We start from the raw sequence: 25,920 nt of genomic DNA, 5'->3' as shown, positions 1-25,920 counted from the left end.
GGGGGGGTTTAAACTGGGGGTATTCTAATTTACATTATAATGTATTGCTTAGACTTGTAGTCCTGTATAGCTGGTGGTGTTCTGCATTGATGTATAATGATTATACAGCAATGCTGAATACCACCAACTATGCAGGACTGCAAGTCCCAGCAATACATTATATTAAGTAGGGATGCACCTGTGCCAATACTGGGCATTTTCAGAAGCACTTGTACTCGTGAAAATGACCCAATACTAAACGCAGATATCGGCACTGGCGAAACTACCAGGGCTGCATCAGTCGCATTTGCGACTGGGCCCTGGTGTTCCGCCAGTTTGGGGGGCCCAGAGAGACCAGAACACTGACATTGATTTGCCATGTGTTCCGGAGATCACACTGCGGCCGGGGGGTGTAACTGCGTTGCCATTGACTTTAATGCAACAACACGCCCCCTCCCGCCCCAGAATGCAGTGAGGCGGCCGGGATGCGATCCAGTGCATTCCAGCACGTATCAGACCGGAATGCACTGGAACTGGTGTGAACTAGCCCTGAAAGTAATAACATACATAGAGGGGAATTTATCAAAACTGGAGCAGACAGAATCTGGAGCAGTTACCTATGGCAACCAATCAGCATCCACCTTTTATTTTTAAACCTTAACTGAACAAACTGAAGAGAGAAGCTGATTGCTTGTCATAGGCAACTAATCCAGATACCTTTGCTTCAGTTTTGATACATTCCGCTCATAATGTTTGAGTGTGTGTGTAGGCCAATGTAGTTGGATCTGTATATGCGTTATAATTAATCAAAATGAATCCAAGTAATTTTAATCATTACCAGCCTCACTTTAAAACTATGATCTTGACGCAAATGTGCTTCTTCATTACAAAAAAAACACAAGAATGAGTGCACTCTTCTGCTTATTGCATCATGGTTTTGCTTAAACCCAAGTGTTTCTCTAGAACTTGTTGACTTCAGATATTGCTCAAATTCTTCCCATGTTGTGATATTCCTGTCCTTGTTATGTCCCCCTCAGGCGTGGTCTCCATTGTGGAAGTTAAAGGAAATGAGACTGGGGTTACGCTCTCTTCCCTGCAGCCCAGCACTGTATATAAAGTGCGGATTTCAGCCAGCACCTCTGCAGGATATGGTGCACCCTCTAACTGGGCACTGCAGCGCACTCTAGACAGAGTCAACCAGACACAAGGTGTGTGAATATTTGGGGATCTCCAACACATTCCATGTGACAATCTAACCTTGCCATGTCACAGGTCAAGATTGACATCTCCGCAATGTCCTTAAAATACAGGTAGTTGTATTAGTATTCTTAAAGGAGTTATTTTTGCTCCTAGATTAATAACAATTATAGACCATAGAAAATAAAAATGAGAAACTGCCTCATCCATTGCATGAAAAATTAAAGAAACATAGCTTTACTGAGCAAAGTAACCTCCTGCCCCATGAGAAAATGAACAGTAGTGTGTGCACCTTCCACAATGTAGTCATCAATGGTGTTAAAAATGTCCTGGCATAATAATAATATCCAGTTTCAGCCTTTTATAATTACATTGCAGACCTGCTAGTGGTGGTGTTTGGTGCACTCATGGTCTGGATATTCTGGAGATATCTTATTATATTATATTTTTGGATTCATCTTTCCCTCACTGCTTCAGTAGTCATTCAGCGATCAGTAGTCATGATTGAGGTGGATTGCTGATGTCACACAAGTCGCATGACCAGCAAGCCATAAAGTTTGGGCCCAACTAGTTCTATACAAAGACATGCCATATTCCAACGAAAAACATGCAGTTGGAAAAGCTAAGAAAACTAGAATGATACATCTATTGGCTAGAATGAGCCAATATACATCTAAGGAAAATTATGAAATGTTTGGTATTTCACCTCAAGGTTCCAATATGTAACATTCTACATGCATCAAGGTTTATAGTATCCTCATAATCTGATACTGTTTTATATTCAATTGTTTTGGGGTTTTTTCACGTGTGGCACAGTTTATTTATAAAGCTTTTTTACATCTTTGTCCTGTTTTAATACCCTCTTTAAGTACACAACCCCCACCATCATTACACGGACACAGGCTGGCACTGCTTGTTTTATATGCAGTGGGCAGGGCCATCCAGGACATAGCACAGGTAATATTTGTATAGATTTCACTTACTGTGCAAAGCTAAGGGAGCAGTGCTGATTATTTGTTCATTTTTTCATGTTTTTTTTTACCTACATATTTGCTTTACTAAGTTTATTTACAACCCAACACAGCCATTAGACATTTTATTTACATCTGTGTCTATTTTAATTGAGGTATGCACTGAGATTTTTTTTCCCTACTTGCTCATCTGTCACACTGTCATGATTATCAGTATTGTGTTTTTGTTATCTCTCTTGGACTCACAAATATATCCATTCCTTTCTCTTTACAGTGGAGCAGGCACAAGTACAATTGAAAGTCATTGCCCACACAGACTCGGTATTTGTCAGCTGGCAGCTACCCCGCACCGACCTTCTGATCACCGGTTACAGACTCTATTACCGCATGATGTGTCCTGCCCCAGATCCTGCTGCATCTTGTCCATGGCAAGGGAAGAATGACTGGGACCATGGGCCTATTAAGCTGAAGAAAAAGAGGAAACAATATGAGATAACTGACCTCAGTGAGTTGCCTTGTCTGGATCTGTGGGTAGCCTGAGCCACATGGGGTAGAATGTGGCTAAAATCTGTCTGGGCCCTGCTGAGATACTTAATAGGCTGGATTCATCAGGCTGTAACATACATGTCAAGTCATATTCTCCTGGGATAATAATGCTTGAGTTGTCAAACGGGGAAATATTTAATGGGATATAAGGCATGGAATTATTTGCTTGCGGTTTTAACACAAAGTTAGTTATTGCATGGTCTTGTGGTGCTTCTGTTATGTTGCAGAACAGCTAAACTTAATTAGACAGCTGCCCCATGCTGGGATTCTATGCCCTAGCCAGATAAATTCAAGCTCACAGTTTTTTACTGTGCAGCCACAACTGAAAAGGAGGGGAATTATGGCAGGGGAATGGTTTGATGGGTCCAGGAACTACTGAGGAGGAGAGTCCTGAGGGTTCCCTGCTTACATCACTAAATACAATACTGGTTGAGCATGTGTGTACCTGGCCAACATTCAGGGACATCCATCTGCTGGCTGACAATAAAAGTGCATATAATACTAAACAATACTTAATATACCAGTCAGGACACTATCTACAAAGAGTTTGCATGTTCTCCCTGTGCTTGTGTGGGTTTCCTCCAGGTACTCTGTTTTTTCCCACACTCCAGAGACATGTTAGAAACGTAATTGGCTCCTGTCTAAATTGGCCCTAGTATTTGTGTGCAATAGGGACCATCTGTTGTAAACTCCTTGAGGGCAGGGACTGATGAATGTGAATGTGGAGTATGTAAAGCGCCACGTAAATTGTCTGCGCTATATAAATACCTGTAATAAATAAATAATATTATTTACCTTAAAAAAAATGTTTTTTATAGACTTGACTATAATAAATGAAAAAGGATTTATATTTAAAACCTCTATACATTCTTTTTAACTAATAGTAGGATTATTATCAGTTAGGCTAGACTGATATGAGGTCCTAATTAGCAGATTGTCACCCAATATGTTTGGCTTTAATGATGATTATAATGTCAGCGGTCCCCTTCAGATGTTGGCACACTTGCTGGCTCAATACTATACGACAAAGTTGATCAGGATCATTCATTTTCCAGCTAACTTCTATTATTTTCACAGGAAAAGGACAATGGTGTCTGATTAGTTTATTAATAAGCATGTTTGGGCAATATCACAGTTCATGGTTAAAGTAGAATTAAATACTTAAACTTGTTTCAAAGATGAATCCAGATCGAACAAATATACATTGCCCAGCAAAGTATTTGCTTACAGTTTTGCCCAAACACTTTCATGGTTCTAAACAGTTGGCTCCAACTCTCTCAGCTCCGCTTCCCTGAACTTCCTGAACTAACCCTTTATAAAGGGGGCACCCAGATGCTGCCCCCCCCTTGTGAATGAGTAAGGGGTACTTGTGCCCCTACTCATTCACTAAAGGGTTAAAATAAAATGAACAAAAAGAGACAACACTTTTAGAAAAAATTGTTTCATTGAAAAAAAAAAAAGTTTGTAAAAATCCCTTTAATAAAAAAATAAAAACCCCACAAATGGATCCACTGACGAAATCCAAAGGTCAATCACCATGCTCAGTGTTGTCCGCTGATACATTCCGCTGGTACGTATCAAATGAAAACAAATGGGCGGAGTCGGCAGTGACATCACAACTGGCTCCGCCCATTTGTTGTCTTGCAATGACAAACCACTGTCCTCAAATTACCTGGTCCAACTGGTAAATAATGTCGGTGGCCAGCTTCCTATCTAGTCTTTAGTCAATCACTATTTAGCAACCCAGTAGGCAGAATGGAAACATCCAGCTATATAATGCTATATTTGCCAGTGTAGAGTGCCATCCTATCACAGATTCTTATATCTTAGGTAAACAAGTAAAGAGTAAACCTATCTCACAGAAATGAAAAAGATGTTAATTTAACTCTTGTCTTTATCTTATTACAGTTCCTGGACAGCTGTACCAAGTGCGATTGGTGGCATACTATAAGAAACAGGAAGTGCAGACAGTCGTGTGGGAAGGAAAAACCAGACAGATTCCAACTGCCCCACCAGGTAAGGTGTTCATCTGCCCACCACATTAATAAATGACAGACTCATTATCATATCATTATATCTGAAAGCAGAACTGTCTCTGCTACTCCTAGCAAATTTCCTCTTTCCATTTTTAAAGTAAATTGCAAAATAGATTTCTAATCAATCTGATTGGTTGCTGCGGGCAACAAATACTATTTTTGTTACAGATAGAATTATATCTCTGACTCGTCACCACATGGCTTAGGAGCAATGGTATACCTTGAGGAACCTGTGTCTTAATGCAAGATGTGAGCAGAGGCTCCTGAGCTTCAACCTTGCCATCAATTCTCCAGACTTTACATCTTTAACGCCTCTTAATGCCTCCGCAGCTAACACTCACACCCCACTACTTCCCATACCTAAAACCCCCAACCCTCATAACCTCTTCTCCCCTACCTAGCCCCATCCCTTTCCTATAAACTGTTTAGCCATACATGCTATGTCCCCTTTCCTCTGCGGGAGGCAATTTAGCCACACAATTGTTCAAGGAAAGGGCAATGGAGAGGACGTTTAGTCATGGGTTGGTATGCGCTATGGGCACTACAGGAACAGGCGCAGGTTGGCATCACATCCTCTGCCAACCCTGTCCCTGGACCATGAGTCACGCTTGCCTATAGTGTTGCTTTTAGTAGTGTCTGCAGAGATTTATATTTCTGGGTTATCCTAACACTTGCTGTGTTGTACACTTCCCATGAAGACTAGAAAAGGGCATGTAATCTTGTCTATAATTAAAACTATTTAACATTATTAATAATTACTTTATGAGTGTTATTTTCTCATACCTAGTGTAACTTATTGCCATTACTATTACAAGTATAACATAGTGTTACAAAAGTAGTGTCATTCCTGTTAGGAGTAGCAATTTAAATCTTTATTATAGTTTTTGTATGATCTGTCTATCTGTTTGAGCTTTAGATTTTAAAGCCCAGCGGATCCCACCCCTGCCGCCCAGTCATATCCAGGTGGAACCTAACAGCTCCACATCTGTATGGGTGAAATGGCGGAAGCCCATAATAAGCAGCAGAATTGTGAATTATACTGTACGTTGTGGGCCATGGGGAGCCAAGAATGCCTCGCAGTTCACCTATCACAGCAGGTAAGTCGGAGAACCTCTATAATGATCACACACTGCCCATAAGTGGAAGAAACTGTCATCAGTAATAAGGAAAGATCTAATAACTGCCTACCCTAATATGATTACCATTTACTAAAAGTGCCTGCACTTCTTTCCTTGTAACAGAAACATTTTGTCTTACTCTAAAGGAGTTGTAATGTCCCAGCATATACTCTCCTGTTATAAGTTACATCAGCATTGTAATAATGATACATACTAGAGTTCTTTTTAATAATACAATCAAAGCTTACTTGAAAAATCCCTTTTATGTAGTGAGTGCTGCCTTCTGTCTGCCAAACACGATTCCCTGTGTGCTTTGCATCCCTTTCTCTGCTGCTTGATTTGATGCAATCTCTATTTCTCAAGACTACCTTTCCCATCATACATTGCTTGCAGCAAGCAATGATAATGTTACATTGTTCAGACGTTGAGTTGTAGTTCAGAAGGAAGGATCTGTAAGAGCTGTGACACAAGGAAGTGTTTATTTACAGGGCTGAGTGAAATTGTGTCAGTGCATTAAGAAAGTACATCCTATGGGCATCTTCAATAAGTAAATTTACACACTTCTAGATCAATATGGTTATTAGTAGTGCGATACTTATGGAAATTCAATATAAAATTATATTTTTATTTTTCGTTCTTGACCAGCCTGAAAAGATATTAGCTACGGTCCTCATGTGCTTTTTTGTATCAGAGTGTGGTTTCTCTTGAACCATCATGCTCCCAGATGGTGTGAGAGGGTCCTGAGTACTCCATAATGTTAACCGATCACTCTTCCCATGAAGTATCAATACTCATCACACCTCTGTACAGAATGTATTTACCTTAGACAATTTGCACAGCATCCAATAGTGTCAATTCACAAAAGTCTAATGTATGCGTTATCCCAGTGTGTTATTTGATTGTTTATTGATGCAAATTGTATTTTCAATTAACAAGAAGGTTATGTCACACAGGTCCACTGAATTTACAATGTATGTATTATTGATATTTGAGATATTTCATATGTCAAAGTCAGTTCACAAACATTATTACAGGACTTCTCAACTATTGCCAGCTTCTGGTTTGAGTTGTCAGTTGTCAGCAGTGCAGAGTGCGGGACCATTTCAGGAGGTGATAAAATGACATACAGAATTGATGAGAAATAAAAGCCTTCAATAGTTATCTGCTCATTTTATGGAGGAAATGAATGATTCCAAACCAAGGCAATATTTGTTTTTGTAAATTGAGCCTTTTAATACGAAATATATTAATTAAAGTGACATTAAACCCTCAGATTTTTTTAACATAAACCAATACTGTAATGTGTGCCTTACTGTAATCCATGGTTGTTTCCCTTCTCTTTGCTGCTCTTCCTTTAAAATCCTCATGTCTTCTCATGCTGGGGGAGAACTTCCCTTTTCAGCTCGGGGCCTCTTCCTGTAGTGCTGGCTCAGGTTACAAACCTATACACCGACACCATATATCCATTCCTGAGACAAGGCAGTCTGCTGCAAAACAGAAGTTCTGCAGAGCTTGAGAACAGATACGGATTTAAAAGGAAGAGCAGCAAAGAGAAGGGAAACTACCATGGATTACAGTAAGGTGCACATTACAGTATTGTTTTATGTTAACAAATCTGAGGGTTTAATGTCACTTTAATTTAGCAAAACGTGTGTTCAGTGCTGGGAGAGATGTCATTTGAGTATTGACACTTTTATTTCCAGAGAAGGCACTTGTATCCTCAGCCTGAAAAGATATTAGCTACGGTCCTCATGTGCTTTTTTGTATCAGAGTGTGGTTTCTCTTGAACCATCATGCTCCCAGATGGTGTGAGAGGGTCCTGAGTACTCCATAATGTTAACCGATCACTCTTCCCATGAAGTATCAATACTCATCACACCTCTGTACAGAATGTATTTACCTTAGACAATTTGCACAGCATCCAATAGTGTCAATTCACAAAAGTCTAATGTATGCGTTATCCCAGTGTGTTATTTGATTGTTTATTGATGCAAATTGTATTTTCAATTAACAAGAAGGTTATGTCACACAGGTCCACTGAATTTACAATGTATGTATTATTGATATTTGAGATATTTCATATGTCAAAGTCAGTTCACAAACATTATTACAGGACTTCTCAACTATTGCCAGCTTCTGGTTTGAGTTGTCAGTTGTCAGCAGTGCAGAGTGCGGGACCATTTCAGGAGGTGATAAAATGACATACAGAATTGATGAGAAATAAAAGCCTTCAATAGTTATCTGCTCATTTTATGGAGGAAATGAATGATTCCAAACCAAGGCAATATTTGTTTTTGTAAATTGAGCCTTTTAATACGAAATATATTAATTAAAGTGACATTAAACCCTCAGATTTTTTTAACATAAACCAATACTGTAATGTGTGCCTTACTGTAATCCATGGTTGTTTCCCTTCTCTTTGCTGCTCTTCCTTTAAAATCCTCATGTCTTCTCATGCTGGGGGAGAACTTCCCTTTTCAGCTCGGGGCCTCTTCCTGTAGTGCTGGCTCAGGTTACAAACCTATACACCGACACCATATATCCATTCCTGAGACAAGGCAGTCTGCTGCAAAACAGAAGTTCTGCAGAGCTTGAGAACAGATACGGATTTAAAAGGAAGAGCAGCAAAGAGAAGGGAAACTACCATGGATTACAGTAAGGTGCACATTACAGTATTGTTTTATGTTAACAAATCTGAGGGTTTAATGTCACTTTAATTTAGCAAAACGTGTGTTCAGTGCTGGGAGAGATGTCATTTGAGTATTGACACTTTTATTTCCAGAGAAGGCACTTGTATCCTCTTCTTACTGGGTACAAGTACAGTCATTGCAGTACTTTATACTGTCTGTTCACAGGCAGTCAGCTGGGTACAGTTCAAAATGTTTATTTCATACGGTATTATGTAAAGTGTATTCAACCCTAACAATTAAATTCTCTTGTTTGCTCCCTTTTCATCTGTTCTATAACCGTTAACAGCACTTTGTTTTATCTGTTCAAGTTTCAGTGCTGTCCGGTAGGGATGAGGTGCAGGTTGGAGATTTGTGATCACAGCTAATTTATGTGCAGATTTACCCAGGAGAATTAAAAAAAAACCTATAATGCACTGAATGGCCTTTGAACTATGGCCTGCAATCTAAAGGTGGCCATACACTGTACAGCCATCGCAAGACCTTAGTCTTGCGTTGGTTGTAAAGTAATTAAAAAAAGTATGATCTGCCCATCTTGGACAGGCAGATCGTACTCTCGATCATCACAAGCCCGCCCCCCTGAGGGGCGGCCTTCCGATGACCGCAATGCTGAACGGGCCAGTTCGGCATTTGTCTCCCGAGCACCGTTCAAACCAGCCGAAAATCGTACGATTTTCTAGCGTGCTCCTTAGACAAAAGACGTGCGACCGTACAGTAGAGACGGTCGCACGTCTTCGTTCACACTGCTCGATTCTCGAACGATCTCGGGGTTTCCCGCGATTCTCGTACGAGAATCGAGCAGTGTATGGGCACCTTTAGAACGACCAGTAAGAGCAGATATAGTGACAGTGCATTGGAAGCTGATGTAATGAAAGGATAGGGAGACCTGACCTGACAGAGATTTAGGCCCCGTTCACATGTAGCGACTTATCGCGCGATTTCCGCCGCGACATCGCGCATTTTTGCCGCGAGAAGTCGCCGGCCAATGCTATTCAATGGAGCTGTCTTAACTCATAGTTCTCTTTTAATTTGATATCAGTGGTTACTTTTATCTGCTGTCCCATCCATAGCAAACTTTTTATTACAAGGCTTCCCTTTGAAAAAACAAGACTTTTTGTTTCAGTGAGTGGTATTTTGGGGTTGTATTTTATTATGGGGTATATTGTTTTTTTTATTTTATGTTGATATGACCTTTATTTTAGGATAAACTGCTTTATTTTGCTTTTTTTTGCACCAAGGTGCTTGTATGTGTGAACAGGGCACATATGGAACCATTGTTCTCTCAGTGTCCTTGCATTGAGCTTGTTTTAATCTAGCTGATCAACGCAACTCAACACACCCGGTGTGAACAAGCCTGTATTGTATTTTGTTAATACATATGCAACTTTCCAAAAAGGAATACCTATATTGATAAATGTTACTTATTCAAGAAACCTTCCACAAGGTGAAGATCATATAAAAGGGTGAGACTCTCTAAGATTGCCCCAGTGTCATTACCATACCTATTCTCTGTTCTCAGTGTCATGGAGGAAATTCTGATCAGTGGCCTTAAACAATTTACTCGATATGAGTTTGCAGTGCAGTCGAATGGAGCTGGAGTTGATGGACCTTACAGTAACATCGTAGAAAAGATGACCCTTCCAGATAGTGAGTAAGATGCACAATATATTTCCTGCACATTCTGAATGCAAGTTTCCTGTTACTTACTTCTACCTGTGTACATGTGGCTTAGGCAAGATCTATTAATTCCTTAGCTTAACTCTCATAACTCTGATTCCTTTGCCGGGTGGGACACCCCCCCACACTGTGCAGTTGACAATGATTGCTCGTTCGATGTCTCCTGGGATGTATTATTCCTTACCTTGAGCACTATAATCATTTCAGACACTGGAATCTTCATCCCTCTTTGGACTTTACATTTGTTACAAATACTTATTTTGTATCACTGTTTGATTTTACTCTGTTTTCATTTTTTTTTACACATTGTATTACCATTATTGTGTATATATAGTTACATTGTTTTGATTGTAGCTCAGCAGTATATTGTTCTATTGTGTGTCATGTAGAGTATCACTTATTTGGGTGTACTTTTGAGTGCTTTGTAGCTCTCCTAATTTTTAGCTCATATTGGCATGGGGTATTTATTGGTTTAATAAGTAGGGAGCAATGTGCATGCACTGCAGCTCAAAACAGTGCACATATTGTGTACTGTTGCGTTGTCATAGTCTGCCCTAATACAACATGTGGTAACACACATGCAGTAATGCATTGCAAAGGTGTACATAGGAAAAAAAGAAAAGAAAAAAAGAATCTAAAAAAAACTGTCAGTGTTAAAGGGTAACTACACTATCCCTGACAGCCAAGGAAGGTGCCATTTTAGCCTCTATTTGGATTGCAGTTGCCATAGTGCTGCACATGTGATCAGCTATAGCACCCGCCATTTGATTTGAGGGCTTTAAAGTTGGGTTGAGAGCTGAAATAAGCACACTGGCAACCTTGACAGTTTGCACACCTTAAAACGCAGCTGTGCATGGCAACCAATCAGCTTCTATCTTTCATTTTCAAAGTTCAACTGAACATGCTGAAGATGGAATCTGATTGGTTACTTTACTCCAATTTTAGTAAATTTCCCCCTATTGATGTTTCTGACTACCAAACATTATTTTCATTGCACGATTTTTATGTTGTTATTTTAGTAAATTAACTTTTCAGATATGGAAATGTCATTTATGAAATGTACAAACTTTCTGTTATTCTAGTAGTTGTTTTTGTTATTTTGATCTTGAACTATATTCAGCTGCTGCCAAAAGTCAATGTAACATGTGCCTTTTTTTTGTCTAGGACCGTCCTCCCCTCCAGCGGACTTACTGCTCCAGCCTGTGTCACACTCTTCAGTCCAGGTACACTGGCGCCCTCCGTTGGAATCCAATGGAATCATCTTGCAGTATTTGATCTTGTACACTGCCAACAGAAGCCATCCTGATGAAATGTGGACTCTTTTAACCAAGGAAGGTGAGGAAATGCTAGCATAGGGGTAGTAATACATAACAAAAAGGAATATTTTCTGATCATTGTATGTTATACTTTCTGTAGTTTGTCTTTCATATGGTTATCTGAGGACAATGATGTGTGGCCACTATTATTTAGAAATCTTTAAGAACCCACCACAGTGACGCCACTTTCCATTAAGTTTCAGCATTTGAAAGATTAACTAGAGCTGCAATCCAGGATGGGGGAGAAACCTTAAAGCTGAACTCCGGTCATGAAAATGTTCATTTAAATATATTACTCAATAGCCACAACCTGCCATCCAGATATTACCTTGTGACCTCATCACTGTGCAGTACATAGCCTGTGCAAAGAGCAGAGCTGGGGAGGGTAGGGTGCACCTAGCAGGTCCACCCACTACATACTGCCTGCAGAAAATGACAGAAGGGGGCAGATACAAGACCAGTCACCCTGCACAAGGAGAGAGAGTAGCAGTGACCGGCCTTTATTATCGGAAGCTCCTGCACAGAGGCCAAGTTTCATACAGGATTACACAGATCTGGATGAAATACAAAGCATACCAAGATTCATTGAAGAATACACATGACTCTTGTATTTTGGCAACATTTCCTTATCATTCGCTTTAATCCTTTCGCTGCCAAGGCCTTTTTATTTTTCGTTTTTTGCACACAAGATATAATCCACATTTTAGGCCTACAAATTACTTAAAACCCCCCAAACATTATATATTTTCTGAAAGTCAAGACCCTGTAGAATAAAATAGTGGCAACTGCAACTTTTTATGTTGCATGATAATAGCGCAACGCTTTATCAAACCCGAAGATTTGGTTAAAAATGCGCTTAAGTTAATTTTAGTGCCCCAAAACACAATATAATACCATTTTTTTGTAAAATATAAAAGACGAGCTTATGATGAGTAAATAGATACCCAACATGCCCAGGTTAGAAAATTGAGTGTGTCCATGAAACCGCGACAAAATTCAGTACCCTAAAAAATCGTAGATGAGAATTTAAAAGCCCCTATAGGTCATCAGTTTAGGGATACACGTAAATATTGGCACAAGAGTTATTGCTCTCACTTTGGTGTGCATGGCGATACCCAACATGTGTATTGCGATCGTTGTTTTCGTACGTAGGAGCACCCGATGTTTCCGTGAATGTGCGTACTCGCAGGGTGGACCCCTAGTATCACCTTTACACTCTAAGTAAGCTATTGAAGTGCAGATCGGACTTCAATAGCTTATTGCTGGGCTTCAATAGCCGAACAATGACAGCTACTGGAAGTGATGTAATCTGCATTGCTCCCGGTCCAAAAGAGTGGGTCCGGCCGTGGAAGCGATCTGGCGGCAGCTGAGCTGCCAGAATCACTTCTTTTGTAAACCCGATAGCTGGCTTTACAAATGTAAACAGAGTTCCGCCGTAAGTCTGTGTAAACGGGGCCACTGCCCGTGGCAGCAAAAGGGTTAAAGTCTATCTGTAGCCAAAATCTTTTTTTTTTTTAGTTGTGGAACAATTACAGCTCCTGCCATCGGAGGCTCTGTTAGGATTCCTTCAGTTCCTGTCTGGTAAAAAGGTCATTCTCTGGACAGAAAGTAAGGGGAAATCACTCTAACAGTAACACAGGCAGAAGAAAAATACTTTTGTTTAAAGTGACACTAAACTCAGGAGTTGAATCTTAAAAATACATTTAAGTACTTTAACTATTAACAAAAATGTATTTTAATTTTTGTATCACTCAGCTGTAGATCCTCAAATCATCTCTGAATTGGTGCTGACACTGTCCTTCCTTCTGGAGGGTGGCTACTTTTATTCCCCATGGTCCCTTTGTGTGTTGTAATGTAGTCAACGCTCCAAGCTTGCTCCTGTGATGGACTATAATCTCATGTTTAGTTTACTCATTTGTTTTGAGATTGCAGTCCATCACAGGAGCAAGCTTGGAGTAAATAACTTAGATATCTAGTTACTTTGTCCCCAATTATGAATGAATTAGAAGTGCTTTACATCAATTCCTGTTCATTCACAATTGTGGACATAGTAACTAATACTATCTCCTCAGTTTATGAATGGACAGGAGCACTCAGTATAGAGGCTTCCTGTTCATTCATAACAGGGGCTGCAGAAAAAGAGATTTAGGATTCTGTGTCCTCAATCTATTTTTCTATTTCAAAAGGGAAATGTCTGGGGTCTGTTTAGACCCCTTATGATTCCCCAAAGCTCCCAACAGTAAAGTATAAAAAAAAAAAACCATAACAATAACACAGAGTTGGTAAGCTGCAATATATACAATTAAAGATTTACATATGCTTTAAGTGCAGTAACTTTTAGCAACCAGACTCATTCCACTGTATGCTTTGGCTTACTGCATTTTGCAATTGGTCATTATTAATTTATTCCAGTTGTGGTGACAATGGCATTTTATGTATATTTTGAGAGCTCATGCTTTGTTGTTCTGGTGGGTGTGCTTTATTGTTCCAGGTAATGTATTCAGTACAGAAGTTCACGATTTACAAAGTGGGTCAAAGTATTACTTCAAGATGGGCGCCAAGACATCATCAGGCTGGGGACCCTATTCCCAAGTGGTGGAGGTGGAGACACTGCCTCCAAGACTGCCAGGTATTACAAAATCTGCTCTTTGCCTCTTTAAAACCTCCTCTACCCAAAACTGATATTTCCTCTGCCCATTGCTGCTGGCAAGTGGAAACACATGATGGCTTGCTACATCTCGGGGGTCATTCACACCATCACACCATCCAGATTATCACTGGTCACATATTGTTAACCAGCTTTTTTAATGTATTTCCACTTTTGTAGCCAAATTGGTATACCACCTACTGTACTTTACATTTGCTACATGTTCCCATTCACATAGCATCAAAAAAGTAAAAATTGCAGCTTACATATTTCATTGATGTTCCTGCAAACCCCAGGGCTGAAAAAAGTCTGCTTAGTTCTCACTGTCCGGAAGGTGGGGGGAAGTTTTGTTTCAAATAATTAACTCTGTCTGTACTGTGCTGGCAGACTTCATTATCACTTGTAAACAAGATCAAAACATCCTGCTAACTAACCAAAAATTCTCATCTCTATTATGTGTATTTTTTAAGTGTACTTGCGACATATTCATGTTTGCGACTCACTGCACATGTTTTTCGCTAATTCGCATAATTTCTCGACTGTGCAGTAATAGCGTCCAGAATTTTCTACATTAATAGACCTCCAAACCGTCACACGTTCTAGAAGTCATCATAAACACTTCTTAAAGTAGCACAAACATACACTGAGTGGCCAGATTATTATGACCACCCCCATCAGTACTTCGTTGGGCCACGAGATGACTCCACGAGATGACTTCGTTGGGCCGCCTCGTGACTCCACGAGATGTTGAAAGGTGATGCGAGGAATCTGACACTGCACTGTTGCCCTTCTGTTGTCTTGTACCAGTCTTGCCACTCTCCGTTCTGCCCCAACATTGACTAGTCGCTGACGGCCACAATTTGCACGTTCCGACCCAGATTTTTGCTGATACTCGCTCCATGGCTCCGAGCGCTGTTGTTTACCCATATCTTCAGAAAAAAATCACTTCTACTATCGTGGTAAACAACCTGCTTTATTTATTTACCTGCCTATTTATAATGGTCTGACCCTCTAGCAACTTCAGCGCAAAATTATAGCTAAGTTGCCTACAAACGTCAGGTGGTCATAATAATCTGGCCACTCAGTGTATTTCAACTTCATACCCTTTAGTCAGCTAAGCACTTTGGGGCTATTCAGTTGTCCTCCGGGATTGCAACAGTTTTGAGGCAATTTTCCTTGCACTATGCACTAGAACTCGGGGATACAACAATTTAAAAGACGCTGATGATGCCAACCAGATTGGTAAATGCCCACCACTGTATGTTAATTAACTTTTAAAACACTGTCCCTCTGTCTGTCCCTTATGAGCTCATAGCATCTATTCCTCAAAGCTACCTGTAGAGTTCTGTGTATAATACTGCTCCTAAGAAAAAGCTAAAAAGGAGGACATCTCTTATTTATATATATATATGTTTACAGATGTATTTGACACAACATTTGTTTTTTTCCAGCCATTATTGAGCTTGCCCAAGCCTGCTCAAAACCGTAAATGCCACCCCCCGATGTTCAATCAGTTGTGGCAGAGGGATTCCCTGCCCCTGTGTGACATGTAGCTGTAGTGGGGAATGTCCCGGCCACAACTGATTTGTGATGTAGGAGGGGATGTGTCAATCATAGTTTTGTGTGGGCTTGGGCAAACCCATGCCAACTGTGTTCACACCTAGCCTTTGTTCATCACTACATGTCACTAGAGATGATGCTCGGCTTGGTGCAAACCTCGATCACTTGAGTTCGGCAAAGCCCACTCAAAGCTCTGACTGCCACCCCCATGTCCCGACCCAATCAGTTGCTAAGTGGTGCATTCCCTGCCCCACAGCTATAATTCACAAAGGGGCATGAGATGCCCCCCAACGCAACAGCCAATACTGATTAGGGAGGGAGGAGGGTACTGGAGGTCAGAGTTTTGGGCAAACTCAGGAGAACTGTGTTCACACCAAACCCAGGCTTATCTCTACTTATCACTAAGATCATTCTACTACTGCTTGATTTAGCATTCCTGGGTCGCTGCTCACTGCACAGAGGTGATGATCCTGGTTCACTGTCCAACAAGCAGACTGGAGGTGCAGAGGTGACATAGGAAGTTACATTGCTGAACCAGGAAGATGAATTGCCTAATCATGAATTACATGTGTCACCTGTCTGGCTGTGCGGTGAGGAAAATGTATGCAGATCAGAAGATTTGTACCATACTATTGTAAAATAGTAAAGATATATGCATTTATACCATTCATGTGTATGCCTGATGTTTTGCCTTATTGGTGATGCATTCCCTCTGGAGCTCCCTTACTCCTCACAACATTCTCATTCACAAATGATTACATTAGAAAGTTCTAACCGACAATTACTATTGGCTTTTTCCTTGCCGTGTGTGATGTTGGGCATGTGCATCATGGCTTAAAATGTTTCCAAGTTAAGGTAATTTGACCATAACTTTGATAAATCAGACCATTGGAGTCACTAATATCAGTCTGGATGTCACAACATTTCTTAAAACTCAACCTTTCGAAAACTGAGCTCATGATATTTCCTCCCCCTTGTGCACCTTCACCCAACTTTTCCCTTGAGATTGATAACACAACTATCCACCCCTCCCCCCATGCCAAGGTCCTAGGTGTCATCCTTGACTCAGACCTCACCTTTCTTCCCCATATTCAATCACTATCCAAATCCTGCCACCTTCACCTTCGTAACAAAATACGCCCCTTCCTCACCAATGAAACCGCAAAATTACTCATCAATCGCTTGTTATCTCTCGTCTTGACTATTGCAACTCCCTCCTCATTGGCCTTCCACTACACAGACTATCCCCCCTTCAGTCTATCATGAATGCTGCTGGTAGACTCATCCACCTAAACAACCACTCAGTGTCTGCAACCCCCCTCTGCCAATCCCTCCACTGGCTTCCAATAGCCCAAAGGATAACATTCAAAATATTAACAAATATTAACAACCACTTACAAAGCCATCCACAACTCTGGCCCCGGCTATATCTCCAACCTTGTCTCAAAGTATCACCCTAACCATCCCCTCCGCTCTTCCAAAGAAATCCTGCTTTCCAGCTCCCTCGACAATTCCTCCCATGCTCGCCTCCAGGACTTCTCTAGAGTCTCTCCCATCCTCTGGAACTCTTTACCCCAACCTGTCTGACTATCTCCCACTCGGACTGCCTTTAGGCGATCACTTAAGACTCATATCTTCAGGGAAGCCTATCCCACCTCAAACTAACCACTCAACCATCACGTTCTCATACAATTCATCCCCACACAGCTACCTCCTCATGTATCACTTGCCCCTCCTTTTTAGATTGTAAGCCCTCAGGGGCAGGGCTCTCGTTTCCATCTTGTCTTGAATTGTATTGTAATTGTAATGTCTTCCTTATACTGTAAAGCACTGCGCAAACTGTTGGCGCTATATAAATCCTGTATGATGATAATAATAATCCTCAACTTTACCAATCTGCATACTTGTTTCAGGTTGGTAACTCTGAAACTATTAAAGTCAATGAGTCAGAATAACAGCCAGACAACTAGCATTTTCAGAAGGAGGCAAGATAAGGCAGCTCCTGGAGTATGTTTAACTAAAATAGCTGGCACAAATGATAACGTATTGAATGTAGTGATTCTAGAGCAGTCTGCACATCTGGGACCATTTGCCAACATCCTTGAAGCCAGAAGCACTACTTCCATTATTGAAACATATTTCTAAGCTACGTATTTGTAGCAAATGTATGATTTTAGATACATAAAGGGAAGCTGTGCTCAAATCTAAACTTAGAAATAATTGTCAGAAATATATTGTTATATTTATAGATGACTTTCCACAGTGCCATAGTGAGCTCTGGACATTGACATTCAGTAGTCTATAGACCTGAACATGATCATTATTTTTTCTGGAGGATGTAGCTGAAGTGTTTTCTCTCATGTTTTCTCTTCAGATGTCCTGGATATGAATTCTGTGACAGGAATCATTGTCGGGGTCTGCTTGTGTCTCCTGTGCCTCTTACTATGCATGTGTGCAAGTTTCCAACAAGGCAAACAGAGGTAAGATAATCATGGCAATACAAATCCTCAAATAAAGCATAATTCAAACTGGCTGTGCACATTATAGCTGGATGGTAAAATCTCTGTGCAATCTTGTTAGTGTATGTCCAGGCATTGCCTAAGTTCACTCCCACGCCTCCCCTTCCCCACCAGCCAATATCTTCAGACTTTTTTTTTCAGAAAAGCTTGTATTACTCCCCTTCGTATCCTTATTGGGTTTGTAAAATTGAAGGGGTAGTTACAGGAAGGCCTGTTCCTATTAACATAGTTATGCCCCTAAATTACATGTACCAAAAGCCCTTTGCCTACACACAGTGTGTGGGCAGGTTCTTGGGAATCAAGGGAGTAGCATTGTTTGGCTGGGAATTAATGCATGTGGAGTGGGACAGAGAGATTGATGGCAATGGTGTGAATGGGCCATTACCACAGTGCAACAGTATACATTAGATAATGCAGACAAGAGTAGAGGGAGATGAGAGCAGCTTAGAACCTCTTCTAGTCCACCTTACAAACGTATCGGTACCTGCTGAGATTTTTACCTATCCTCTAGGAACCAGAGCTCAGGGATATTTTACAAGGTAGACATTAGCTCTGCACTGATAATATTGAAGAACAGAAAATTGGCTAAACATTTTAAAACCATCAGTTAGCCCTGTGCCCATAGGCAGTGTATGGGCAGGGTCTTGGGAATCGAGGCAGTAGCATTATTTTGCTAGGAAGGAAATTAATGTGTGCATGTGGAGTGAGACAGAGGGGGGCGGATAGGCATAGTTTGTAGTCCGGCAGGCATGGTTGAGAATGCTGCTGGGAATTTCAGTGCAGTGCAGGGATGTTGTCAATCCAAATAGCAAGTTATACTCACTTTATTTCTGACAGAGCAACGGGTATTTTTCTGTACCTTCAGCATTTGTAAAGGGAAAAAACATGGGGAGATGTACATGTATTACATTTTTTTTTGCACTGACATTCAACTCTGTTGTCTACTTAAATGATCCATTCAATTGATATCCATTCAGGAGGGCCTGCACTACATTGTAGCAGATGAATTTGTATAAGCGGGTACAGTTCATGTCAGTTTATCAAAGAACAAATGGCCATTGCAGGAAATAAGTTGTAAATCTGAAATTACACAGGTGATTTGTAGTTGGATGGAAGTGCACAATCCCAGGATCATTTGTTAGAACCTCCAACCTTCCTGAAACAGATGTTTGAACTGTGATTAATTATGCACACTGTGGCATTGCACAACAATGCAAGTTTAATCTCAGCTTCCTATTAGCGCTGTAAAACTTCTTAGTGATTTATAGAAAACAATGATTGCTGTCAGAAAACTGCAAAGTATCATAGGTGATTTTTGGTTGGGTGAGTCAGGCAGCTAAACAAATACCTGTGCTCTGTGACAATGGACACATGATACTTTTAATAGATCATATAGTTTGTAGGAAAGAACTAAAAAAAAGAGATTTTTAGGGCCCATATACAGTATACTGGTTCATTGCATTAATACACAGTTATAGTGTGTTGCGTTAAGGCAGCCCATTCATTTGAAAATTGGACCTGCATCATGTTTTATAATGCAGCTTACCACAACCCATGGTAGTTATTTGTCATCCATTGCAATGCAGGTGGATTGGAATGCCATTAAGATTGAAGTGGTTGGTGTGAATGGGTTATAAGCACACTGCAACAGTGTAAATGGGCCTTCTATCTGATGCAGACCGAAGTAGTAGGAAGTGATGGCTCATGGCAAATCTTTTCTAGCCTGCCTTACCAAAGTACCCGCCGAGATATTAACCTGTCCTCTAAGAACCAGAGCACATGGGTATGTTACAAGGCAGAAATTAGCCTCTGCACTGATAATATTGACCAATGGGGAATTAGCAAAACATTTTTCAACCATCAGCTACACTTTTAGCCTGACTTTGATGTCTTATGAATAGTTTTTCTGTATCTCCTATTTGAAAAACATACACATACTACAGTTACAGTATTGCACATGGGGTCTTCAAAGATAATTTACTAATTGTCAGTCCTGTTTAGAATTATATAACAGATGCTGTAAATAAATAACTGATAACATATTCTTTCCCGATTTATGACACTAGTACTATTGTAAAATAATGAAAATTTAAAAAAATAAATAGATAAAAAAACACTTTTCTTTAAATTGCAGTCAACTAAATGCATATGGTTTTAAAACTGGAAGAAGGGGAATAAAATTCTCAATATATTTTGTCAATGATATTAATACTATAAAGATAATCAAGGCAATATATCTATTATTTCCTTATTTGAAATAATTACATGCATGCATTATTAAGACTGCCATAATTACGTCAATGGATAGAGAGACAAAGACCTGCTCTAGATGAGAAAAGTATGACCAACAAATGGTATAAACAAATCTAAGCCATATTACGTTTTGAAGGTCCCAAGGTCTACAAAGGATTAACTGGGTCATAAAACATGAGAAAACAAATATATTTAGTGTATGAAGGAGGATTGTTTTGCATTATGTTTTCCCATTCACTAACATATTGCAGTCTTATTCTCTTCCCATTTGATAGACATTTTTTCTTTTCTAGGGATTCAGGATCTGAACTGGGGCCCCGGACTAGCAGAGGTCCCTCTTCCTATCAGAGGGCTAGACAGGGGTCCTGTTCCCAAAGCCGCTGCCAGGACTCGCATGAGCTGGAGACCTTGATGCCTCCTCGACAAGAAGATACCCCCTCTCTTCCAATCCCAGAGGTCACTGAACTTATAGGAGGTCTCGTCTCTAACCCCCAAATAGAGGAGAAGAACCAGTTAAAAATGAAGGTGTGTGAAATGTTAGAGTCTATAGGACAACTGGCAGCAATACTGTTTTTTTCCTTCATTGAGGGGCACATCATGCATGTAGTAATGCATAGACATATGGGTAATGCTGCTGCCAGCAGTAGGATTTCGACACTGGCAAAAATAAAAAAAATAAAAAAACAGCATTCCTCAGTTTTTGGCTAGTGTCCTAGGAGGATGGGCATCTTTTCACTGCTCAAAAAAGTTTAAACATTTTTACTAGCAATTTTTTTTCTTCAAGATTCTTTTTTCTTCAACCAAGACTTCACTACACGCTGCTTAAACTAGTCTCTATATACAGCTATTCTATCCGGATTAGTGTATCTGCAACAACAGCTTGGGATCACGCTGAACTAAATGATTTTGGGGCCTTCCTGGAATGTGAGCCTCAGGCAGTGGGCTCTGTGTTTTGACACTTTTCCTCCTTTGAGGCAGTGCCAATTGCCCAGTTCCACTCTCTTACAACTCAACATCCGGTCATTGTGTTAAATCAGTTGAGTCTCTGGAAAAAACGACTCGCCTATCACCAAGGATCAGGTTCTCTGGCCTGGTGGCTCATGAATCTAGCTGTCGGGTTGAGAAAATCCGAAAATCTTCCGATTTCTTGGAGGATCCTTACAATGAATGCCAGATGGACTACACTATCAATACAAATGAGCTAACTTAGGGCCCATTCACACCAATTGCGGTGCATTCCAGAGCGGTAGTTGCTGGAACGCACAGCTATCGCACACTAAACTCCCCCCTTCGTTCTGCAATGGGAGGGGGCATGGTGGTGCAGTGAAGTCAACAGCACTGCAGCCAATCCCCCCCCCACCCGCAGTGCGATCGGATGCGTGGCAAAACATTGCCTGCGTTCTGGTCCAGAGCTGGACCTCTATTTTTTGCGTTTGAACTGGACCGGAACGCAGGCAATGTTTTTCCACACATCCGATAGCACTGCGAATTGGGGGCATGGCTGAGGTGCCATTGACGTCAATGCACCGCCATGCCCCCTCCCACCCAGAACGAAGGAGGGAGTTTAATGTGCGATTGCTGTGTGTTCCAGTAGCTACCGCTCTGAAACGCACTGCAATTGGTGTGAATGGGCCCTAAACATGACATTGTAGTCCATCACGGGAGTGAGCTTGGAGCGCTGGCTACTTTACAACGCACACAGAGACCATGGGGACCAAAAGTAGCTACCCTCCTGAAGGAAGAACAGTGTCGGGACCAATTCAGAGATGATTTGAGGATGTACAGCCGAGAGATACACAAATAAGATTCATTTTTGTTAATAGTTAGGGCTCTTGAATGCATTTTCAAGTGTATCACTTCAATGTTATATCAGTCTAGAAGGGCACTGCTGTTAGGAGGGTATGTTATCTTTACATGCTTGCGTTCATGTAAAGCTTTAAATAAACGTCAGTTAATTTAAACATTTAAAACTAAACATCCTGCAGACACAATTAATGAATAATATTACCTTAAGACAAGCCAGAAGTCATAGAAATCAGAACAAGGTGAAACAAAGAGGCACACAGGGGAGGGCTTTCTGGCTACTACAAAAAATTACAGGCAGCTTGTGGTGTTTTCTCTAAGGCAGGCCTTTTAAAAGCTTAAAATGGCTGACAGGTTTAGAGCTTTAGAGCATACCTGTAACAAGATTAGTTCAGCTTTCCTTTGCTGTATGCATATTTTTGGTCTGTGTCATAGAATTATTGAAACCAAACACAGCCAGACAATTCGCATTTCAGAAAGAGGCTAGCGATAGGGGAAATTTCTCACATGGTATGTAAGGGAGTCACTTGGTACTCTCATCACATGTGCAACAAATGTTGGCATTGCTTGTATTCATCAGGTATTTCTGAATTCACTAGCAGTTGTTTTGTTTGGAGCTCCGCTGTTAAGAAAAAGGGATTCTCATATACCACACATTTATTGGTATATATGAGTCAAACTGCAATACCGCGTTTTAACAGAAAGTGAGATGAAGATGTGATGTGAGGTTGAAGATGTGAAATTGCGACTCTACTGAACCACGGGGCTGCAGTGGGTGTGGAGACCCTTAGTTTGCTAATTAATGATTTTGTAATTTCTTGGGATTTTGTATCTTTTTTTTAAAACCACTATAAACTCTTTAGTTTAGGATTCATCTTTTACATCACTGGTACATGAATACAGTTGGTTTATTTGCCTAACAAACTAGAAAGTGATCATTAGACCTGTTTCTTTTTTTGTATCTCTTGTTTCTTACAATTCCATATTCTTTGTCATACAGACTTCATGGAATGGGTCAATCACCCAGAACTGGGCAAATCACATCACTAGCTATGCAGAAACTATACCCGGTGAGCTCGCTAATGCTGCCAATGGTTCTGCAAACCACTTAACCACCGGAGGCATACGGATGATCCTACATGATATATCCTATGAAAGTCATAAGGTAAACTGTGATGAGGATTTAATGTGCGGTAATGTGTTTCTCATCATACACTATTTTACTTTTAATTGGCCAGTCATTGAGGATATTGTGCTATTTATTAACCTGTTCCTCTCCGTACCGTGCCCCACATTTAAAGTGTATCTAAAGCCAAACCTTTTTTTTAGTTTTGGAAAGAGTGGGAAAGGGTTAGCAACCCTACCAAGTTTGTATTAAAGGAGAATTATAAGGCGAGGGATTTTCACTCAGCCTCATAATCTGAGCCGACCTGTGACAATGAAACTGTCACAGGTTGGCTCAGTAGATCGGGAAGTGAGCGAACACATACCGCTGCTTGCTCACTTCTCGATCTATCCCTGCAGAGAGCTGTGACTGTCACTCACGCCTCCCTGCAGGGATTCCCCCACCCCTCCCCTGTCCAATCCTCCAGCGCTGACTGGCGAAATGGACGGGGGAGGGGGTGGGTACAGCTGACTCTGCCTCTAGATAGGCAGAGCCAGCTGTCACTCACGCAGCTGGGTGGATCCAGACAGCATTGTTGAGATCCGTTCCAGCTGCGGCGTCTCAGTATACCGTGAGCTACAGCTTTGGGTGACGGGAGGACGCTAGTTTGTGTCCTCCCATTACCCTTAGGAGAACTATGGGGAAAAGCCCTAACCCCATAGATCTCCTTTAATGTCTGAGTCCCCGCTGGGGAGATTAAACCTATTTGTGCTAGTAACCATTGTTACCAGGACTGACAGAGAAAAATCCCATAATTTTATGTTGTCACCAGAACAGAAATAAAAGGGAAATCTTCCAAATGGGGACGCTTGTTGCGGTGCCATCTATCTAAGAGGAGAATTCCCTCACTTTTTTTTTTTTGTCTATGAAGCAGGAAGTAAAGATAAATACACTTTAATTGACCAGCCCACCAAAAATTTAAGTTTCAGGTAGACATCAGCAAGTTAAATTTCTTCCAATGATTTATCATCTTTCCAGGTCTCTGGAGATGACATCAATATACCTGAGCCTAAGGTCAGCTCAGCTGCCATGGCTATTGCCAGGGGTGTCTTACTCTTCGTGGTGGATTGTTCCATTTTATTTTATTGCACAATAGGAGAAATGGGGCTTTATTGTGGTATGTGCTATTACCCGGAACTCCAGTATGAGGTCTGATCATTGGCGCCCCTATAAGAAGTCACTATAACATATTCATTTGTGTAAGGCAGAACCTTTAACTAGGACATTACTAGCTTTCAAATGCCAAAATAAGAATATTGTTTTGTTCTGATTAATAATTGTTATTTACATCTCATTAGGTGGACGTTGGAAGAAATCACCGAAATCCATCTCAGAATCAAGTGGAGGCAGATGTCATTGTACACTCTGACTTCTCTGTGTCCGAGCGTAGCGGAAACTGTGCTGGGCTGGACTCAGAAGAGGAAGAAGAAATTAGTTTGGATCATGACAAAGGTCCCACTAAGTGTTTGACTCCAACATCTAACCCACACACACAGCCAGTGGCAACTGAAAGCGAGAGCCAAGACTGGAGCAATCAGCCATTGGTGGCCATCAGTATAGAACACACATTAAACATCATGGCCACAAAGACCCCACACCTTGCCAATGGCATCCCCAGGAGTGGGGACTCTCAGGACAATCAGACTGTCACTGGCTCACCTTTCACTACAGATTGTGGGGATTCATGTTCAGAAGATGTGCCCCTAACTTCAAGGGCTCAGCAAGATTCGCCTCTAAACAATACACCTGTCCTACCCCTTGTAATGAACTCAGAGGAGACTGTACACTGAACTGGAATCTGGAGAACTAGAGAACATTCACACACCAGATATACTGGTTTATGGTCAGATTCATTTTTCTGGACAAAGATTTTGGAAGAGGACTCATCACTGTAAGAGTGATCCTTCAAGTGCAGGCGTTATGGTGTGGACAATTAGAAAATCTGAACAACACTTTGACTATTTAGCCATTTTGTGCAACTAAAACTTGCTCTGACCTAGATGACTTTACAAAACAGCCTTATAAAGCATTGAGTATCACAATGGGCAGCACATCATGGGAGGGGGAACAATTAGAAATAAAAAGGAATAGTAGCAGCAACATCCAAATGTCAATAAATGCATTTATAAGAACCACTTGCAATTACTTTAAAACAGGAATGTCTCAACCCTATACATGTCTTTTTAAGGTCATGGGTCAAAAAATGGGTCAAAATACATACTATAGTTGAAAGCCATTAAAAGAAGTGATTTATTGGGATTTGGATGGTGCTTCAAGATCCTTTTGGAGGAACAAAGAATATGTCCTTTTCTGGTAAGACCCGGGTTTATGGAGGTCACTTTTGCAGTGGAATAATCCTGTTATAAGTGAAAAGGACGCCATGAAAGCAATTAAAAAATCCAAAATGCACTCCACAGTACTGTTGATGGAGAACAGTTGAGAGTTT

General features: G+C 40.8%; 1 protein-coding gene across 1 annotated transcript in view; it reads left to right on the top strand.

Moving 5' to 3' along the window:
* The window catches only part of IGDCC4 (immunoglobulin superfamily DCC subclass member 4), a 57,035-nt gene extending 31,387 nt beyond the window's left edge, over positions 1–25,648 (top strand). Inside the window, exons 9-19 of the mRNA XM_018571269.1 lie at positions 1,017–1,187; positions 2,422–2,652; positions 4,602–4,709; positions 5,646–5,826; positions 10,054–10,181; positions 11,376–11,546; positions 14,019–14,156; positions 18,109–18,214; positions 20,800–21,031; positions 23,310–23,474; positions 24,773–25,648. Of these exons, the coding sequence (XP_018426771.1) occupies positions 1,017–1,187; positions 2,422–2,652; positions 4,602–4,709; positions 5,646–5,826; positions 10,054–10,181; positions 11,376–11,546; positions 14,019–14,156; positions 18,109–18,214; positions 20,800–21,031; positions 23,310–23,474; positions 24,773–25,264 (2,123 nt within the window). The 3' untranslated portion in view covers positions 25,265–25,648. The remainder of the gene's footprint in view (positions 1–1,016; positions 1,188–2,421; positions 2,653–4,601; positions 4,710–5,645; positions 5,827–10,053; positions 10,182–11,375; positions 11,547–14,018; positions 14,157–18,108; positions 18,215–20,799; positions 21,032–23,309; positions 23,475–24,772) is intronic.
* Positions 25,649–25,920: the final 272 nt, after the last annotated feature.

The sequence above is a fragment of the Nanorana parkeri genome, unplaced genomic scaffold (genome assembly GCF_000935625.1).
Source record: "Nanorana parkeri isolate BGI_ZX_2015 unplaced genomic scaffold, ASM93562v1 scaffold1720, whole genome shotgun sequence".
Taxonomy (NCBI): Eukaryota; Metazoa; Chordata; class Amphibia; order Anura; family Dicroglossidae; genus Nanorana; species Nanorana parkeri.
The sequence above is the reverse complement of the archived record's forward strand: the minus strand, read 5'-3'. Positions and strand labels throughout refer to the sequence as shown.